Source organism: Symphalangus syndactylus, chromosome 14 (genome assembly GCF_028878055.3).
Source record: "Symphalangus syndactylus isolate Jambi chromosome 14, NHGRI_mSymSyn1-v2.1_pri, whole genome shotgun sequence".
Lineage (NCBI taxonomy): Eukaryota > Metazoa > Chordata > Mammalia > Primates > Hylobatidae > Symphalangus > Symphalangus syndactylus.
Window position 1 is genome coordinate 15,299,333 of NC_072436.2, and position 16,886 is coordinate 15,316,218.

Genomic DNA, 16,886 nt, shown 5'->3' on the forward strand with positions numbered 1-16,886 from the left:
TGAGGAGCACTGGAGACCTGGCTTCAATGACCACCTGCCCTCGTCCTGGTGCAAACCTGCCGTGAGACACCCAAGTTCCAGCCGCTCAGGGTCATTTCTGACCTTGCCAGGGTACGGGCAGGTCCCAGGGGCTCAGGTCCTGGGGCTCCTATGGGCGGGGGCCTAGGAGAGAACGCAGGGTGTGCTGGGGGCTCTGGGTGGCAGCTGTGTTCTCAGTGCCAACTCTACAGGTGGCCCCTAGTCCATCCTGTTATAAATTCTCATTTAGAAAAATAATAGCGGCCAGGCACGGTGGCTCACGCCTGTAACCCCACCACTTTGGGAGGCCGAGGCGGGTGGGTAACGAGGTCAGGAGTTCGATACCAGCCTGGCCAAGATGGTGAAACCCCTTCTCTACTAAAAATAAAAAAAATTAGCCAGGCATGGTGGCAGGCACCTGTAATCCCTGCTACTTGGGAGGCTGAGGCAGGAGAATCACTCGAACCCAGGAGATGGAGGTTGCAGTGAGCCGCGATTGCGCCACTGCATTCCAGCCTGGGCGACAGAGTGAGACTCCGTCTCAAAAAACAAACAAAAACAATAGCTTGCCACCTTGTGTCAAAACACTGGCACCGTGAGCCTTGGTCACAAACCCTACATAAGACATCTTTGCATAAAGCAAGTGGACTTGGCGTTTCCTTCGCCTTGCCTGGACGACATGAAACCAGCCTCAGAGCTACCCCTGCCCTGAGCCCCAGCCTCTCCTGCTGGCCAACCGCACCTGGGTCCAGCCAGCCCCGTCTGCCCCTTGGTGCCCAGGGACCGTGAGATGAATGGCACTTCCTGGTACATCCTGCTACTTCCAACATATTCCCACAAGGCAGCAGGTGGCCACACCAGACCTGGGTACAAGCCTACTGTGGCCACAGGAAAGACTGGGCCAGGGGCAGCCTTTCAGCGGGTGCCCGCACGTGCTGCAGACTCACCACGAACATGAACACGGTGTAGAAGAGGAGGGCCATGGCGCTGAAGGACTGGATGGAGGCCAGCATGTTCCGCTGCAGGCTGAGCGGGAGCACGATGCACAGCGACACGGCGAACAGCAGGAACATGCGGAAGGTGCCGCCCACCTGTGGGGAGCCGGCAGAGGGTCTTGGCCACAGCCTGGGCCTGCTCACCACCGGCTTTCTACACTGCCAGGGAGTGGGAGCGCCCTGAACCCGAAAGCCGACGGCATCCAGGTGAACGATGCCGGCGGGTCTGAGGCTGGCACACTCGCCTGGAAGCCGCTCTCACAGCCGCTGTGCCATGTGCAGCCTCGGACACTGGGTATTTCCCTTCCCTGGAGCCCAGCCCAGCCCCGCAGCGAGACCAGCCACAGCAGGACAGTAGCCCCCCTAACACGGGAGGCAACACAGTGGCGCGGGTCAGACTCAGCTGCCCTGGGCTGGGGGTGGGAAAGGTACAGACTGCCCTGTGGGCAGGACGGGCCCAAAGTTCTATCTACAAAGGTCACTGTGAAGCACGAAAAACGGAAGGTCGTATGGGGAGACAGAGTAGGGGGCCTAGCTCCCTGGATGCTCCTTGGAACTGTCTCTGACAACGAGCAAATCTGGTACATTCCACTCCTAGAGAGGATACCCCTGCCTCAGCTGTGGCCTTTGAAAGCCTTTCTACGCTGTTAGCACCCTAACGTGCCGTGATGCCCGCCCTGCCCAGTGAGGGGCTCTGCTCCCCGGAAGCGAGGGAAAGGTGTGTGGGCCCGTCAGGTGGGCCTCTCCATGGTGGGGGGCAAGCACGGAGGAGGCTACCCCAAGGTCCCTGCAAGAAGTGCTGAGTCCACAGCCCCCAGCAGCTCTGGGTGACCACGGAGGCCGGGGATGCCCAAGGGCCTGGCCGTCTCTGCCCTCCAATGGGCAGCCCAGGCTGGCAGAGACTTGCTCTGCACTGTGCCCAGGTCTCAGGCTCCCCCACCCGCCCCTCATCTACATGGTGTCAGACTCTGCCTGGCTTGCTTCCTCCCAAGTACCTCTCACAGACGTGACCCAGCAAAGCCCCCGCACTCCACCAAGCCCCTGGAATGACAGCAGGCTCGACAGAAGCTTCTCCCGACCAGCACCCAGGTCTCAGTCCTTGGGAGGATCCCACAGAGGGCCTCAGAGCGGCCATCAGCATCTGAACAACCCAGAACCCTGAACACGTCCTTACCTGAAACCCAAACAGCCGGGCGAAGAAGTTGGACCCCAAGTCACCGATCACAACGTAGAAGGCGATGCAGGTGCCCAGCATCAGCCCGATCATGCTGCAGGGGGACGAGGGTGTGGGAAATGCCATCAGGGCAAGCTGGCAGCACCTGGGCTGCCGCCGGGGACCACCCCAAGACTGGGCTGAATGACAGATGTGATTTCTTTTTTTTTTTTTTTTTTGAGACAGAGTCTCGCTCTGTCGCCCAGGCTGGAGTGCAGTGGCGCCATCTCGGCTCACTGCAAGCTCTGCCTCCCGGGTTCATGCCACTCTCCTGCCTCAGCCTCTCCGAGTAGGTGGGACTACAGGCACCCGCCACCATGCCCGGCTAATTTTTTTGTATTTTTAGTAGAGACGGGGTTTCACCGTGGTCTCGATCTCCTGACCTCGTGATCCGCCTGCCTTGGCCTCCCAAAGTGCTGGGATTACAAGCATGAGCCACCGTGCCCAGACTTTTTTTTTTTTTTTTTTTTGAGACGGAGTCTTACTCTGTCACCCTGGCTGGAGTGCAGTGGCACGACCTTGGCTCACTGCAAGCTCCGCCTCCCAGGTTCACGCCATTCTCCCGCCTCAGCCTCCCCAGGAGCTGGGACTACAGGCGCCCGCCACTACACCCGGCTAATTGTTTGTATTTTTAGTAGAGACGGGGTTTCCCCATATTAGCCAGGATGGTCTCGATCTCCTGACCTCGTGATCTGCCCGCCTCGGGCTCCCAAAGTGCTGGGATTACAGGCGTGAGCCACCGTGCCTGGCTGACAGATGTGATTTCTGGTTCACAGGGCGTGGTCAGGTTCTGTGGCACACACTATGTCATTTGGCATGCACACCGAACGACACTCAGCTTTTCTCAACGTGGTATTATACTCGCCCCTCCGCGGAGGCTCTAAAAGTTACAAAAATGCTCCATGATGGGCCTGGCAGGGTGGTTCATGCCTGTAATCTCAGCACTTTGGGAGGCCAAGGCAGGTGGATCACCTGAGATCAGGAGTTCAAAACCAGCCTGGCCAACATGGCAAAACCCTGTCTCTACTAAAAATACAAAAATTAGCTGGGCCTAGTGGCGTGAGCCTGTAATCTCAGCTACTTGGTAGGCTGAGGCAGGAGAATCGCTTGAACCCAGGAGGTTGCAGTGAGCCGAGATCGCGGCATTGCACTCCAGCCTGGGTGACAGAGCAAAACTCCATCTCAAAAAATAAAAAAATTTAAAAAGCCCCACAATGTTAGTCAAGTTACGAGAACAATCAACTGCTTTCAAAAAAGGCTGTTCGTTTGAGTTTACAATTCCCTAATTTAGAAGCCTGGAACTGCAATCTCCCAGCAATTTTTTCATCTCATAAATTTTTTCATCTCATGAAATTTTATTCCAAAGGAAGAAAAATATGACATTTGCAATGTAATGCCACCTTTATGCAGCAGTGCTTGAGGGGTGGGTGCGGTGTTAAGGACTATTTAACAAGTTCTTGGAGTTTTCCATACATAAATTTTTCTTACAACACTGAAGGGTACAAGTAATTGGACTTTCATGTATTTAGTGACTCTTCAGAAAAGTTACAGGTGAATCTGGGGATGAAACTGCTGCTCCCGCCGGGAGGATCCCCAGTGTCTGGGTGCGGGGATCAGGGGCAAGCACAGCAGCAGGGCGGGGCTTACCTGGTCTCCACCAGCATCTTGCCCGCCTTCCCATAGGCGTGGAATGCTAGTGCAAGAGAAAAAGGAACACTCAGTCCAACAGCGTGAGAAGCACGTCCAGAACAAAGGTACTGAGCAAAGCTGTCAAGGGCAATTTCACAGAAACCCGTGGGTCCAGATTCTCTGGGGCATGAGGGGTATTTAAAATTCTGGCCGCCCGGTTATTTTTGGATCTACTGTGTGCAAATGAAACTACAAGAAACAAAGACAGAGCAAGGGAAGGACAGGAGGCAGGTTCTTCTTTCACTCAATCAGATTTTTTAAAAGACAAAGAGAGACAAGTCCCTGCGATGCACAGTCCTCCCACCCGGTGACCACTGGGGACCGGCTGGAAACAGCATCCCACAGCCCAGCATGGCCGAACCCTGTGCTGTTGGCCAGAGCTTGCAGGTCCCCAGAGGGTTCAGTGCCGGCCCCAGGTGCCCGAGTGCCACAGCCTGCACCAGAGGGACTCTGAGGGAGGGCTTTCATTTTCACCCTTTGGTTGGGATTTACAGAAACAAATGGAGACCCCTTTCGAGCATGGTGCTTCAGGAAGGGAGGGGACCAGAGCACCGGGCTTCTGGTGTCCATGTGGACAGCTAATGAGGAGCCTTGCCGATGAGGGGCATGCGTCCCCGACAGGGTGGCCGAATGCGGGAGGAGCCGCCATTCTCTCCGCCCTGACAGCAGGATTCTCTGCAGCAGATGAGAAATGGCGCTGACTCAGCAGGGTCCCTCCCAGGCCCCAAGCGGTCATCTGGTGACCCCCGCGCTTCCCCCACGGCCCAGCCGGAGGACGGCACAGGGAAGTCCCGGCTCCCAGGCGCACCCAGAGATGAGGTGCATGTGGCAGGATGGCCCAGCCCCGTTGGCAGCCCCGGCTTCCTGCCCCCGGTTTCCTCCCTCCCACAGGCTACAGGCCTCTGATGAGCTTTGGAAAGCAGGAAACACACAGGCCAGTAAGTATGAATGGGTCCAAAAAACACTCCTTATAACTTTAAACTACTTAGAAAGAAGCACAGCATTGCCGAACACCAGAGCCCGGAAGCAGCAAAGACCCCGCCTCCAGGGCTCACCCTGGCCTTTCCTGGACCTGCCTGCAGGCCCGCTGAAGGAGCCTGGCACCCCTTGAGTTCATCCCACAACACGGAAATCCAAGCCAGGCCCCAGAAGCTGACCTGAGGCTGCAGAGAATTTCAAACACTAAGAACTCCAGAAGCCCCCTCAGCAGCCCACAGCCCAGGGCCCTGCTGTCACCAAGGAACGCCCTCCACACCCCTCGGTGATGGCACAGCCCGGATGCAACAAAACACCGCGCTCCAAACATGGAAATGCTCCTGGCCATAACGTGCCTTTTTATTCTCCAAAAGGAAGCTGAGTCTCTACAGCATATTCCAAACACGAGCACACCTTGCCCAAGAAGGTTCCAGAATATGCCTGCCGCTGGCAAAGGAAAATGGAAGGCCGTCTAGGAAATCAGGGTAGCACTCTCTTCTGGTTCCCAGGACAACGTCCTGAGAGCCCACCATGCTGAGACACAGCCCCATGCGCCTTCTTTTCCCACCTGGGCTAAACCCTCACCTGCCATTCCCAGTGTCAATCCCTCGGCAGCTTCTCCCCAGCTTCAAACACCAGCCCCATTTGGACCGACCCCACTCCTTCACATCCTGCCTGGACTGGCACAGAGAAAGGGAGGAAGAAGCTGAAGCGCCCAGCAAGGTCCCAGGGACCCAGCCCTCCCCCGAGTGTGGACTCCCAGTGTGGGCCCAGCCCCTGCCAGGGTGGAGGTGTCTGTGAGCAGTGAGCTCTGAGGGCGCAGCCTCCATGCAGGGTATACCCTGCCCCGGGTCCAGTTGGATCTCCCCCAGAGCCGGCACAGGAGCCACAGAAGCCCGGACCACCCAACGACAGGACGCGGGCAGCACTCCTGACACCGCTGCTCACAACCGAGAACTCAGAGGCCGTGTGGGGGCCAAACGGTCGCTGCTGCTGGGGGAGGCGGTTTCTGGCCCAGACCACGCATGCCAGGGTTCAGGCACAACTCTCAACAGGGCAGGGTCTGGGGCTCAGAACAGCTTCAGGAGAAGCTGTGACAGCTGAAGGAGGCCAAGTGAGTGATGTATCTGTGTGTCTTCTGAAGAGAGGATTTAGAAAAGTCCATGTCGGAGCAAGACACGCAGGCAAGGAAGCAGCAGGTGACGAAAACGACAAAAGCCACCCGCAACCAGCAACAGCAAACAGGACAGAGAAATATACAAACGCCAACAAAAAACGACACCTCTCCAGGCTGGCACATGGCACTGGAGCACAGCAGGGAGGGTAAAGTGATCAGCGGCCACCTCCCCGGGCTAACCAACCTGAGGAGCCATCACACCGCAAACCTGCGCCTCAGTGGGGGCAGATGCCACTCGGAGGAAACCACCCAGCAGTCCCAGGGAAAGTAAGTCTGTGTGCAAGGACGGGACCCAGCCCGGCGCCTCCTGAAGACTGGAGTGTGCAGCTGCTGTCCACTCTGCACGAGGGCCTCGCCTTAGCTCCAGGAGACTCTCATCTTACCCTCCCCAGGGACACCTCTCCCAGCGTGGATCTCCCCACTTCTAAGACGAGCCAGGGCAGACTGCAGCTGGCGTGGAGCAGCTGGGCCCAGGGGCCTCTGTCCAGAGCTCACGCAGTGGAACCATCGTGTTTGGTGTCAAAGGCATAACCTGAGACACACTTGGTGTTTTGGAATCTTTTTCGTTTCTGGCAGGCGGAAGTGGACTGCGGTCACCCCGCGCAGGTAAAGGTTGGAAGCTCAGGTAGGAGTTCCAGGCAGCATAGAAGAGCACCCACCCGGCAATTTTCTTCCAGTCTTTCACATGTAGCCAAACTGGTTTGACTTTTCAGGGACTTTCAATGAATAGACAGCCGGCTATCAGAAATGGGGACCTCCCCAGCCCTGGGTCACGGTCTTCTTCCAGGACACAGCCAAGGACTTGAGTTAGGGCCTCTGCTACAGAAACCCTATACAGAGACCTCAGTGAGGAGAAAAGGTCGCCCTGCAGGCCACAGCTCTGCAGACCCAGGAAGGGGCCCGCCCAGGCACTGGGCCTCCTGGCTTCCGGTAGGCACGTTTCAGCCCAAGTTGAATTAGGCCATCTCACTGCAGATCCAATGTGACGATGAACTTCACTTCCTCAAATAACGACAAGAAAAGACTCTGACAGCGCCATTCTCATCAGGAAGGGAGGAGAAGGAATGCATCCCCTCCGGCTCCGAGGGCCAAAACGAATGCAGGACTCTCTGTGGCAACATGAAGAGGACTGGGAGGAAGTGGAGGCTGGGAGGCCAGGACCCATGTGTGGACCGTGCAGGTGTTTTTATTTTGTTTGGCCCCCTTGGACCTCTAAACACCATTTCCTCTCCCGCCACCTCCCCGCTCTGACGTGGGAACTGTGAGCCCAGGGGGCAGGATGGCCTTCTGCAGGGAGGACCCGACATCCCAGCCACACACTGGCTGGAAGGTCCAGAGCCTTCATCACAAGGCCAGAATTTTCACCAAAACCCACAGGGCCAACTCCTGAGAACATGGATGCTGGAATTTCAACACCCATGCTGGATGCCCCGAGAATGGAATGTGGAGCCGAGAGGTGCCGAGCCTGTGGCGGGCAGGGAGACAGCGCGGGCCGCACAACCTGTGGGCAGACGGGAAGGTGAGGGATGGCGCCCTCGAAGACAAACAATGTAGAAAATATTCCGGCCGGGCGCGGTGGCTCACGCTTGTAATCCCAGCACTTCGGGAGGCCGAGGCGGGCGGATCACGAGGTCAGGAGATCGAGACCACGGTGAAACCCCGTCTCTACTAAAAAATACAAAAAATTAGCCGGGCGTGGTGGCGGGCGCCTGTAGTCCCAGCTACTCGGAGAGGCTGAGGCAGGAGAATGGCGTGAACCTGGGAGGCGGAGCTTGCAGTGAGCCGAGATTGCGCCACTGCACTGCAGCCTGGGCGACAGAGCGAGACTCCGTCTCAAAAAAAAAAAAAAAAAAAAAAAGAAAGAAAATATTCCACACTGAAATGACGCAGAAAGCGCAGCCTTCTCTCCTGGCTGAAACAGCATTAAAGCAAGAAAGAACTAAAGGAAACAAAACTGCAACCAACAGCATCAGGGGAAGGACACAGCCACTGGGAGAGGAGCCACTGAACCACAGCAACAGCCTGGGCCTGAGGAGCTTCCTCCATGCAATTCCGAGTTGGGGAGAACAGGAAGGTTCTCTGCAGGCAGCTCTGCAGGAAGGCATCTGGTGTCCAGGAGAGACACAGAGTCAGCAGATCTGCACCAGCACTGTAAGGACGGCTGTCTGAGCCTGAGTTTAGAAGAGGAAGCTTGCATGGACCTGTATGGGAGCGGGCAGGAGCGCACGGTGACAGGGAGGCCTGGCGCCTCAGACCCTCCTGTGACACTCCAATTTTGAAGCATGTGATTATGATAACAGGTTTTTCTTTTTTTTTCAGACAGAGTCTCACTCTGTCACCAAGGCTCGAGTGCAGTGGCGTGATCTCAGCTCATTGCAACCTCCACCTCTCGGGCTCAAGAGGATTCTCCGGTCTCAGCCTCCCGAGTAGCTGGGATTACAGGTGCCTGCCACCACGTCTGGCTAATTTTTTGTATTTCTGGTAGAGATGGGGTTTCACCATGTTGTCCAGGCTGGTCTCGAACTCCTGACCTCAAATAATCCGCCTGCCTCGGACTGCCAAAGTGCTGGGATTACAGGCATGAGCCACCATGCCCGGCGGGTTTTTTTTTTAAACTGCATTTTTTAAATTTAATTTTTAATTCTTTTGAGACAGGGTCTCGCTCTGTCACCCAGGCTGGAGTACAGTGGCGTGATCACAGCTCGCTGCCACCTCAGACTCCTAGGCTCAGGTGATCCTCCCACCTCAGCCTCCCAAACAGTAGCTGGGACGACAGGCATGTGCAACCATGCCCGGCTCATTTTTTTGTAGCATTACATTTTAAAATAAAGAAAAAAAACCCCTGCTATCCAAGGAACTCTTGAAGAATAAAGTAGAGTAAGTAAATAAATAAATAAATAAATAAATAAATGGAATAAGGCCCCCGCCCCAGGTCCAGAGCCACCTTGTGGAGAGGGTCCCTCACCCAGGCCGGCGTAGGTCCTCCGCTTGCTCACGCTGGCCGACTTCACCAAGAACATGCACGACTGGTGTGTCATCCAGGAGCAGAAGACCAAGAGCAGCGCCCCCAGGACGATTCCACACTGCAGGGTGGAGACAGGAACACATGTTCACAGCAGCAGGTGCTCCCCAGAGGCCCTCACCCTACACACACGGTTCACAAGGACCCTCTTCACCCCCAGGCCCTGCTCCATCCCAGTCTCCTGCCGAACACGACACTTTCTAGCACTGAAAGGGCCATTTCCTCGCTGTGGTGGCCGCGTGCCTCGTCCAGGGATGAAGCTGCATGCGCAGAGCACAGGGGCGCCATCTCCTTCCCAGTCCCCACCTCAAGTCTTCATGGACAGCTGGGTGCTGCCAACTAATACCCCCTTGTTCTCTGCACACACCCTACATGCACCATCTTTAGCCACTTGAGTCCACAGCTACGAGTAATGAACACGTTCTGGAAGAAAGAGATTAAAAATGCCATTTTCCCCGTTCTCATAAGTTAAATAGACACTTACTATGTGACCTGGGGATTAACTGCACTCCTAGGTATTCACTTACCCAAGAGGAATCAAAACATATTCATGAAAAACCTGTATGCCAATGTTTACAGCAGGTTTATCCACAACCCAAAAATGGAAAAACAACCCAAATGTCCTTCAACAAGCGAATGGATACAAACTGTGGTCCATTCAAATATGGGAATATTAGTCAGCAGGAAAAAGGGATGACTGCTGACACCCACCATGACACAGATGGGACTCGAGTGCACCGTGCTGAGCGGAGGAAGCTGAACTCTGAATGCTACAAACAGTGTCATTCTATTTACAGGACACTCAGAAAAGGCAAACTTTTAGGCCAGGGAACAGTGTTCCCAGGGGCTGGGGGTGTGGAGATTGGCTGATGACAAACGGGCACGTGGGGACCCTCTAGGGGATGGAGCTGTGTGTTCTATGTTTGACTGTGGTGGTTATACAGCAAGCCTGTGACCTGCACCCTAAAGAGAGTCAATCAGCCGGGCACGGTGGCTCACACCTGTAATCCCAGCACTTTGGGAGGCTGAGGCGGGCAGATCACGAGGTCAGGAGATAGAGACCCCCCCGGCCAACATGGTGAAATCCCATCTCTACTAAAAATACAAAAATTAGCTGGGCATGGTGGTGTGTGCCTGTAATCCCAGCTACTCGGGAGGCTGAGGCAGGAGAATCACTTGAACCAGGGAGTCAGAAGTTGCAGTTGAGCCGAGATTGCGCCACTGCACTCCAGCCTGGCGACAGAGCAAGACTCTGCCTCAAGAAAAAAAAAAAGAGAGTGAATCTTCCTGCATGTCCACTACCTCCATTGAGGTGACACCTAAAACACAAGGACCGCCACACTAGCGCGAGATGTCAGTCACGTGAACCTAGCAGGACGTGGGGGGGCGGGGGCGCTGCACTTTCCAGTTTGTTGTTCTGTAGACTTAAAACTGCTCAAACACATAAGTCCGGCCAGGCGCACTGGCTCACGCCTGTCATCCCAGCACTTTGGGAGGCTGAGGCAGGGGGATTATTTGAGGTCAGGAGTTCGAAACCAGCCTGGCCAACATGGTGAGACCCCCCCCACCTCTACTGAAAACACACACAAAAAATTAGCCAGGCTTGGTGGTGGGCGCCTGTAATCCCAGTTACTTGGGAGGCTGAGGCAGGAGACTCGCTTGAATCTGGGAGGTGGAGGTTGCAGTGAGCTGAGATTGAACCATTGCACTCCAGCCTGGGTGACGGAGTAAGACTCCATCTCAAAAAAAGGAAAAAACAAAAGTAAGTCTATTAATACCAAAAACTCATGAGGTATCACCAAGCACTCATCAGAATGGCTCCAGCGGAAAAGACATGATACCCAATACTACCAGGGACGCGGGCCGGCATGTGCACCACTGCATCCACATGGCAGCTCCAGAGCGGAGCACACTCACCCTGGGGCCCGGCCACTCCACACAGGCACGCACCCAGCAGAAACGCACCCCCTTCCAACGCCTGTCCAACTCCTCAGGGCATCACAAGAGCTCCCAATAGGAGACACCATAAATGCCTCACAGGGGTGAACTACACACAGACACACACGGAGGTGCAGCAAACACCAGAACGCAAGCCAGACACTAGCACTAGACACCTGCACAGCAGGATCCACCCGCCTTAGTTCAAACCAGGCAGCACCACCGTGGCGCACTAGGGGTCAGCAGTGTGCCCCAGGTAGGCCGCCATGGCCACAGAGTGCGCTCCTTGATTTGGGAGCTAGTCACGCGGGTTTGTTCGTCATATGAAAATTCGTCAACAGCACATCTGAAGAAGTGTGTACACATTTTTGTATGTCAAACTTCAATGTTTATTATATATAGATATAGATTTTTATTTTATTATTTTTTTTTGGAGACAGTCTCACTCTGTTGCCCAGGCTGGAGTGCAGTGGCGTGATCTTGGCTCACTGCAAGCTCCACTCCCCAGGTTCAAGCGATTCTCTTGCCTCAGACTCCCGAGCAGCTGGGACTACAGGCGCCTGACATCACACCCAGCTAATTTCTGTATTTTTAGTAGAGATGGGGTTTTATCATCTTGGCCAGGCTGGTCTTGAACTCCTGACCTTGTGATCCACCCACCTCAGCCTCCAAAAGTGCTGGGATTACGGGTGTGAGCCAACGCGCCCAGCTATGTATATATATAAATATATCAAAACTACTAAAACAAACAAAAAAAACACTAATCCAAAGTTTTTCAATGACAATGCTGCCAAACACCAAACACACACATCCCCAAATCGCCTGCTGGCCTCTCCCTGCGCCCCGGTCCAAGGAGGCTGCCGTGGAGGAGACGCTGCGGCCAGATCAGAGCAACTGGGCCTCCCTCTCGGCAGCCCTCAGGACTCAGAGGGACGTCTCTAGTCCTTCACTTCCTGACAGGTCTGTGCAGATGCCTGGCTAATCAGCACATGCTCTGGCAGGTGCCTAGTGTCCACCACATGGCAGGTGGTCCAAGGCTGGAGACAGCTGGATCATCTGGGCCCTAAGATGTACTTTCACAGGTGTCTAAACCAGAGCCCCTTCCACGGTGACACTTCACCGACAGGCGTCAAAGATGACAGCATCTGGGACCAGGCGCAGTGGCTCATGCCTGTAATCCCAGCACTTTGGGAGGCCGAGGTGGGTGGATCACCTGAGATCAGGAGGTCGAGACCAGCCTGACCAACATGGTGAAACCCTGTCTCTACTAAATACAAATAAGCAAATAAATAAATAAATAAATTAGCTGGCGTAGTGGCACATGCCTGTAATCCCAGCTACTTGGGAGGCTGAGGCAGGAGAATCACTTGAACCTGGGAGGCGGAGGTTGCAGCGAGCCGAGACTGCGCCGTCGCACTCCAGCCTGGGCGACAGAGCGAGACTCCATCTTGAAAAAACAAAGATAACCTCTGACTCGCAAGAGGAGGACCAGCCACTGCTCCACATTCCAGAATGCAGTTCTGCTGCCAGGCAAGTCACAGTGGACACTGGGACATGGAGTCATTCCAGAAACACCCAGAGGTGGCTGGCAGAAAGCTGGGATTCTCCACGCCCAGACCAGATGCTGCTGCCCCAGGGGCTCTGAAGGCATGTAGCCCTGTCTTCCCCCAACAGGCTCACCAACCATATCAGGCAAACAACTCAGGCACAACAGCCTGGAGGGCTCTACGGGAGGGTTTGAAAATTCCTCGATCAAAAAATCAAAAAGTTGGTTTTTTGTTGTTTTTTTTTTTAGAGATGGGGTCCTGCTGTGTTGCCCAGGCTGGAGTGCAGTGGTGGGTGCAATCATAGCTCACTGTAATCTCAAACTCCTGGGCTCAAATGATCCTCCTGCCTCAGCCTCCCGAGCAGCTGAGACTATAGGTATGCACCACCATGCCCAGCTAACTTTTAATTTTTTTGTAGAGATGGGGGTCTTACTATGTTGCCCAGGCTGAAAAAATTTTTTGGATATTTTTATCCCAAAGATAATGAATTTGAAAAACACAGTGTTTGCTAATCTAAAATTAAACTACTGGTGCCATTTTGTTTCAAAATATACATCTTGTTTTCATTTTTCTACCTACTTAGTAACGCTTCAGTCAGCCTTTCTTTTCCAAAGCACTAAATGCTTGTTTATTGTAGATTAAACAGATGACACTTAGAAATGGCCATTTTATTTCATGTGTTATTCAATGCTGGAATGACGCTAAACTTTTTGTATATGAGATTTTTTCCAACTGTGGTAATGTCTGCACACATTAGATCAAATATGCAGGGGTTTTTTTGTTTGTTTTTGAGACGGAGTCTCGCTCTGTCGCCCAGGCTGGAGTGCAGTGCCATGATCTCGGCTCACTGCAACCTTCGGCTCATTGAAACCTCTGCCTCCCCGGTTCAAGCTATTCTCCTGTCTCAGCCTCCCAAGTAGCTGGGATTACAGGCATGTGCCACTACCCCTGGCTAATTTTTGTATTTTTAGGAGAGATGGGGTTTCACCATGTTGGTCAGGCTGGTCTCGAACTCCTGACCTCAGGTGATCCACCCGCCTCGGCCTCCCAAAGCGCTGGGATTACAGGTGTGAGCCACCGCGCCCGGCCAAATGTGCAGTTTTTGTGAAATGCAGATCTTAGGTGTATAACCTGGTGGACGTTTTTAATCACCTTGCAACCAAGGCCCCTATCTAGTGTCGAAGCCTGGGAGGGGTGAGTTGCGTGCTTCTGAAGACAGGTGCAGTTGGGTCAGAGTTTTTAAAAACACGATAAAATGTAAAAACACGGAGTCCCGCAGTTCCCTTCCGGTTCTGGAGGATCATTTTGCTTTGTTACACTTTGCTTCGGTATCGAGTTTTTGACTGTGGGGAACTTTCCAGCCTGGGCTGACAGGGGCTGCCAGGGCCAACGCCGTGCGCTTCTCATCCACGGATTCTCTGCGGGAACTGCGCCGGGACCCAGAGGGTCGCCCCGCCCGCGGCCGCCTGCACCCGCCCAGCGAAGCCCTGCCCCGGCGGGAACTTTAACCAGGACGACCCAGCCAGACGCCCCCTCTGCGGGGGAGGCGAGGGCGGTGATCTCCGGGCCCACCGGACTCACCTGTTTGAAGCAGAAGGGCATGGTGAGGACACTGACCCCTACGATGCTGTTCACGATGTTCGTGATCAGCCCCCAGTTGGAGGCGGCGGCCGCGGTCATAGTGAGAGCTCTAGGGTCCCGGGTCGAGAGGCCTCGGGGGTCGCCGGGCTGCGGCCGGCTTTGGAAGCCCAGCCCGAGACCACGGTCACAGGTCCCAACGTCCGGGACGCCGGTGGGGAGGGGATGGGCAGGGACACGGGAACCTGAGCAGGCGCGGGCGCGGGCCCCGGAGGCTGCCTGGAGGATGCAGCCTCGAAGGCCGGCTGCGGGGGCAAGGTCAACCTCCGGAACCCGCCAAGCCCCGCGGCTGCCTCAGGGCCATGCGTCCCTCGCTTGGTCTCGCGGGCCGCCTGTGAATCTCCGAGCCCAGACCCGGAAGAGCCGCGAAGCCAGCTAGGGACACCTCAGCCCAACTCAGCTGCCGCCGCGGCGCTCACACTTCCGCCTTCCCCGGGCTCCGTTGCCCGGAAGTGACGACCAGGGGATAGGGTTTGGTGGGACGCGAGCCATTGAGAGGCGGGCCCGCAGGGGTGGGCGGAAACTGGGCCGGGGGAGGGGGGTGACCAGAGGGCCGCGCAGCTGTCCGGTGCGCCGAGCTGTTCCAGCCGACCTGTGCACAGGGCCCCCCAGTTCATCGAGCTGGAGAACAAGGGACTCGCCCCGCGAGGCCTCGGTTTGGATGGGCAGTCGCAGGCTGGAGAGAAGGGAAGGCGCTGTGCCCTCCGGGGAGGAGCGGGTTTAAGGGTTCCTTTTAGACCTTTATTCCCAGGACTGATTTTGGGGCGGATGCTTGGCGCCAGGGCACGGGGGCGGGGGCCTTGACTGCCTGAGCCGAAAAATAGCCTGTTCTGAGGAATTAGCACCTACGAGGTAGGAATGAAACGCTGGGCACAGAGAGGCTCGGCCACTCCGCTAAGGCCACACAGCTCTAAGGGGAGGCGGTGCGCTTCAGAACTGCGCCCAGAGCAGTGGCCGTGTTGAACTTCACCTTTTCACACGAAAAGAGCAAGAGACATTCCTGGAGGGGACAGGAGAAGTGGAGGCTTACATGACCAGGGAAACCCGGGAGGGCTTCCAGAGGAGGTGGCTTCTAGGCTGGAGCTTGAAGGACAAATGAGAATTCCTCGGGTAGAAATGGAGACCGGGGGGAGGAGAGAACAGAGAAGGGTCCTGGTAGATCTGTGGATTCCTGGCACCTAGCTGCTCACTCTGAGTCTGCTGAATGAGCGCGTAGACCGAATGGCTGGGAAGCAGCAAGTGATTCCAGGCTGCTGGGGGAGGACGGGGGAGGACGGCGGAGGAAAGGAGGCCGTGTCTGCAGCACCTGTAGCACAAGGTGTCTTAGAACAGAGGCCCGTTCCTCAGGCACTGGCAGTGCAGCCATGAGGTAAGGCTGTGCCCCACCTTCAGGAGAAGAACAGGAGGAAATGCCTGGGTAAAGACTAATTAAATACGCAGGCAAAATAATAAATGCCTCTGGTTTTTTTTTTGTTTCTTTTTTTTCAGTCAGAGTCTTGCTCTGTCGCCCAGGCTGTATAGTGCAGTGGTGTGATCTCGGCTCACTGCAACCTCACCTCCCAGGTTCAAGCTATTCTCATGCCTCAGCCTCCCGAGTAGCTGGAATTACAGGCTCCCGCCACCACACCCGGGTAATTTTTGTATTTTTAGTAGAGACCGGGTTTCACCATGGTGGCCAGGCTGGTCTCAAACTCCCGACCTCAGGTGATCCGCCCACCTTGGCCTCCCAAAGTGCTGGGATTACAGGTGTGAGCCACGGCACCCAGCCCATTTACTTTTATATAAATGAAATGGCATACACATTTCATAACCTCCTTTTTATTATGTAATTTTCATAAAATGTTATGCATGCAAGGTAGGCTGGGAAACTTAAATGTATGTTTTCACGAATAACAAATACCATGGACCCGCTATTGAGCTTTAAGAATAAAATATTACCAAAGGCTTAGATCCTCCCTTTCAGTTCCTCCCCAGTTCCAGCACCTTCTTCCCCTCTTCCCTGCTATCCTGAGACATCATGATACAGATTTTATGAACTCATTACTTTTCTTTAAAAGGTTTACCATATATGGATATATCCCTAAACAATTATGGGGAAGACTATTTGTCTGTTTTTTCTTTTTTTTTTTTGAGACAGAGTCTCACTCTGTCGCCCAGTCTGGAGTGCAGTGGCACAATCTCAGCTTACTTCAGCCTTTCCCTCCTGGGCTAAAGTGATCCTCCCACTTCAGGCCCTCAGTAGCTGAAACTACAGGTGTGTGCCACCATGCCCAGCTAATTTTCACTTTTTTTGTAGAGATGGGATTTCGTCATGTTGCCCAGGCTGGTCTCAAACTCCTGGGCTCAAGTGATCTGCTCACCTCGGCCTCCCAAAGTGCTGGGATTACAGGCGTGAGCCACTGTGCCCAGCTGACTGTCTCTTAATATTCGTTTATTCCATTTTCCAAATTAATAGGAATTGGCCTGCACGTATAACTGCCTAGGATAAAGAATACAATTCCAGCCAAGCATGGTGGCTCACACCTATAATCCCAGCACTTGGAGAGGCTGAGGCAGGCAGATCACGAGGTCAGGAATTTGAGGCCAGCCTGGCCAACATGGTGAAACCCCATCTCTACTAAAGATACAAAAAATTAGCTAGGCGTGGTGGCGCGCACCTGTAATCCCAGGTTCT

The 16,886-nt window shown here is 54.7% G+C and overlaps 1 protein-coding gene across 6 annotated transcripts in view; it reads right to left on the reverse strand.

Annotated features, from left to right (window-relative positions):
* Positions 1–14,669, reverse strand: part of SLC38A10 (solute carrier family 38 member 10) — a 53,002-nt gene extending 38,333 nt beyond the window's left edge. For 4 of the 6 annotated variants that reach the window (XM_063617315.1, XM_063617313.1, XM_055241432.2 and 1 more), the window contains exons 1-5: positions 14,156–14,669; positions 9,033–9,150; positions 3,874–3,919; positions 2,188–2,281; positions 966–1,109 (exon numbers count right to left, since the gene is read on the reverse strand). In XM_063617315.1, coding sequence (XP_063473385.1) covers positions 966–1,109; positions 2,188–2,281; positions 3,874–3,919; positions 9,033–9,150; positions 14,156–14,254 — 501 coding nt within the window. In that variant the 5' untranslated portion in view covers positions 14,255–14,669. Of the gene's footprint in view, positions 1–965; positions 1,110–2,187; positions 2,282–3,873; positions 3,920–6,450; positions 6,571–9,032; positions 9,151–14,155 lie in introns of those variants that run through there. The other 2 variants (XM_055241433.2, XM_063617314.1) reach the window with 2 other exon arrangements.
* Between the last annotated feature and the right edge of the window lie 2,217 nt (positions 14,670–16,886).